Consider the following 2,562-nt stretch of genomic DNA (forward strand, 5'->3'; position numbering starts at 1 on the left):
TTTGTACTAGCTCACAATTGAGGATTGAAAAAATTCCTAAAGGGATTTGAGGGAACAGGAAACGCGTTCACGCTTCGAAGCTGCTCAAGATCGTGCTTATGAAGGAACATTTCTAACGTTTTGAGCAAGTTTCGTTTTGCTTACGTTAAAATTTAAAAATTAAAAAAAAAAAAAAAAGACCACCGGGGTCAGGAAGCTAGGTCTCCCGGGTGCACTGCAAGCCCCTCCCCCTCCCTCTGCTTCCCCCTCCCCCCGGCTCCCCCTCCCCCACCTTCCCCTCCTCTCCGTCCCGGGGCTCCTGATCCCTGGCGCCCAGCCCGACCCCGCCCCGCGCGGCCCCGAGGCAACTTAGCCCGTTGGCCCGGCGGGGCACCAGGGACCGCGGTGGCCCGAGCGCAGCCAGAGGAGGAGGAGGGTGCCCTCCGTGCACCGCAGCTCGCATCTGCGGCCGCGCTATCCACCTCCCTCGCCGATTCCCCCGCGTGTGTCCCTCTGTCCGCGGAGCCGGCGGGAGGCCCCGGGCTCTGGGCGCTGTATGGGAGGCCAAACCAGACCGATGGCGGCGGCGGCGGCGGCGGCCCTGTCGGGCCTGGCGGTGCGGCTGTCTCGCTCGGCCGCGGCCCGCGGCTCGTACGGCGCCTTCTGCAAAGGGCTCACGCGCACGCTGATCACCTTCTTCGACCTGGCCTGGCGGCTGCGCGTGAACTTCCCCTACTTCTACGTCGTGGCTTCAGTGATTCTCAACGTGCGCCTGCAGGTACATATTTAGAGCAACTAACTCTGTGGCATTGGGGGGTGCCCAGCAGGATGGCTGACCTCCACCCACCAGTTCAGCCGCCCTAGAGCAAAGCGACCAGCTCGCCTCGCGCACACAGACTTGCCGGCCTGTCTTGCCAATTGCCTCATCTTTTCATATAAATGCGCCGCTAGAAGTCATTTGCAGAAAGTCTGCAGTGTAACCAAAAAAGCCTAAGATATAATGAAAAGTTGAATCTTAAGGAAATAGCTAATTCAAAGAACAGAACCTAAAAATCTGAAAATCCTCAGAAATATTTGAGAAGTTCTTGCATCCGTAAAACAAAAGACAGCACCGAAGGTAGGGAAATGACAATAAGCACAGGATGCCCTAAGGGGGAGAAAAGGAAAAGTTACCACCAGCTTAAAAAACGATAAACTGTACAAGAGTGGTCCAAATAGGAGGCAAGTCCTCCAAATGAGAAAAAGAAATGAATAGACTTCCAACTGAATGGAATCGATTCTAGGCAACAGAAATTTATCGCGTGATCGGGAAGGCATACATTTCTTCATCCTAAAAGAAACAACAACGGCAAACAGAACCTACTGGGAAAAACAAACATTTCAAACTGTACGAGGAGAGCATGCTTCACATATGAAGCAACCTCAGACGTGGCCTGTTTTTCAACCGTTGCCTGGAGTGTGAGAAAGGGAATCTGGACACTGGCACGTGGATCCAGCCTCTGCAGTCACAGAAAATCCAGTCATAGCGTTCAACTTTGCTATTCAGTGAACAGTGTTTAAGTAATCATTACAATGGAAATATTAGTTATGCTTTTTCATTTTTAGAGTAAATCACTAGGCAAAGCAGGGGAGGCTTAATTATAGTTATAGAACAGAGTGGGAATGTAAACCAACTTTGACAAGTACAGGCAACAAGTTGGCAGGCAGAGAGGAGGAAGTGGAACAGTGGTGTTATTCTCCTAAACTAGGAAGTCCAGATACTGTCTCTAGTTGAAAGAGTAAGACAGATTTAGGGGTTAGATTTTTAAAGTGAACAAGGTAGCCAACAGAAGAATTAAAAATAGTGATATATGGAGGGGGGGAGGAAAACCAAGGGGACAGCAGGAAGTCAGCAGAAAATGCCTCATGTCATCAAGTTAAGAAATAGTAAGAAAAGCATATTATTAGGAAAAATGGAGTTAACCTCTAAACAGACATGTAAAAGTTTTTGCCTCTGGGTTGGGAAAGCAAAAGTTGAGAAGGGTAGGTGGGGATTTACTGCTTTTCATTATATGTCCTTTTGTACTGGTTGATTTTTCTAAATCCTTTATATGCATGTATTACTTTGATTAAAAGTTAAAACTTATTAAAAATGAATTTACTGCAATTAGAAGGAAATCTGGGGGAAGGGGGGTTGGGGAGTGGTACGTGAGTCCAGGTAGATTCTGCCCTCCTATCTTTCTGCAATAGTGGATGCATATCCTAAAATGTTCCTGAATGATCACATGAAATATGATTTCCTTGCTTTCCAAGCAAGCCATAAGACCATAAGGAAATGCCTCATGAAATGGCCAGTAATCTTCAGGTAGCCCAGAGCTTCCTTACTCTATGTAACTTTTCACGAGCTAACGTCTGCAATGTCATAGTTAAAGTAAAAACAAAAAGTGTGATTTAATTTTTCAAAACTGAAAAATTTAAAAACTGAAAAATTGGACAAGTACCCCATGATGTTTAGACAAGGTTCTTACATTTTAATATTGATCATAATGGCAAGACAGGGGAAATAAGCTAAATATACAACGGGACTTGGCTAAATAGAAATAG

The 2,562-nt window shown here is 46.8% G+C and overlaps 1 protein-coding gene across 1 annotated transcript; it reads left to right on the forward strand.

The window, feature by feature from the left end:
• The first annotated feature begins 556 nt into the window (after window positions 1-556).
• Window positions 557-769, forward strand: SMIM10 (small integral membrane protein 10). The gene has a single exon (XM_065900265.1). It carries the CDS (start codon window positions 557-559, stop codon window positions 767-769), a length of 213 nt encoding a protein of 70 aa, XP_065756337.1.
• Window positions 770-2,562: the final 1,793 nt, after the last annotated feature.

This window comes from Phocoena phocoena, chromosome X (genome assembly GCF_963924675.1).
Source record: "Phocoena phocoena chromosome X, mPhoPho1.1, whole genome shotgun sequence".
In the NCBI taxonomy this organism is placed as follows: domain Eukaryota; kingdom Metazoa; phylum Chordata; class Mammalia; order Artiodactyla; family Phocoenidae; genus Phocoena; species Phocoena phocoena.

Bases quoted from the DNA above. Each gene is read 5' to 3' on its own strand.
- SMIM10 (XM_065900265.1), top strand. From the start codon at position 557: ATGGCGGCGGCGGCGGCGGCGGCCCTGTCGGGCCTGGCGGTGCGGCTG.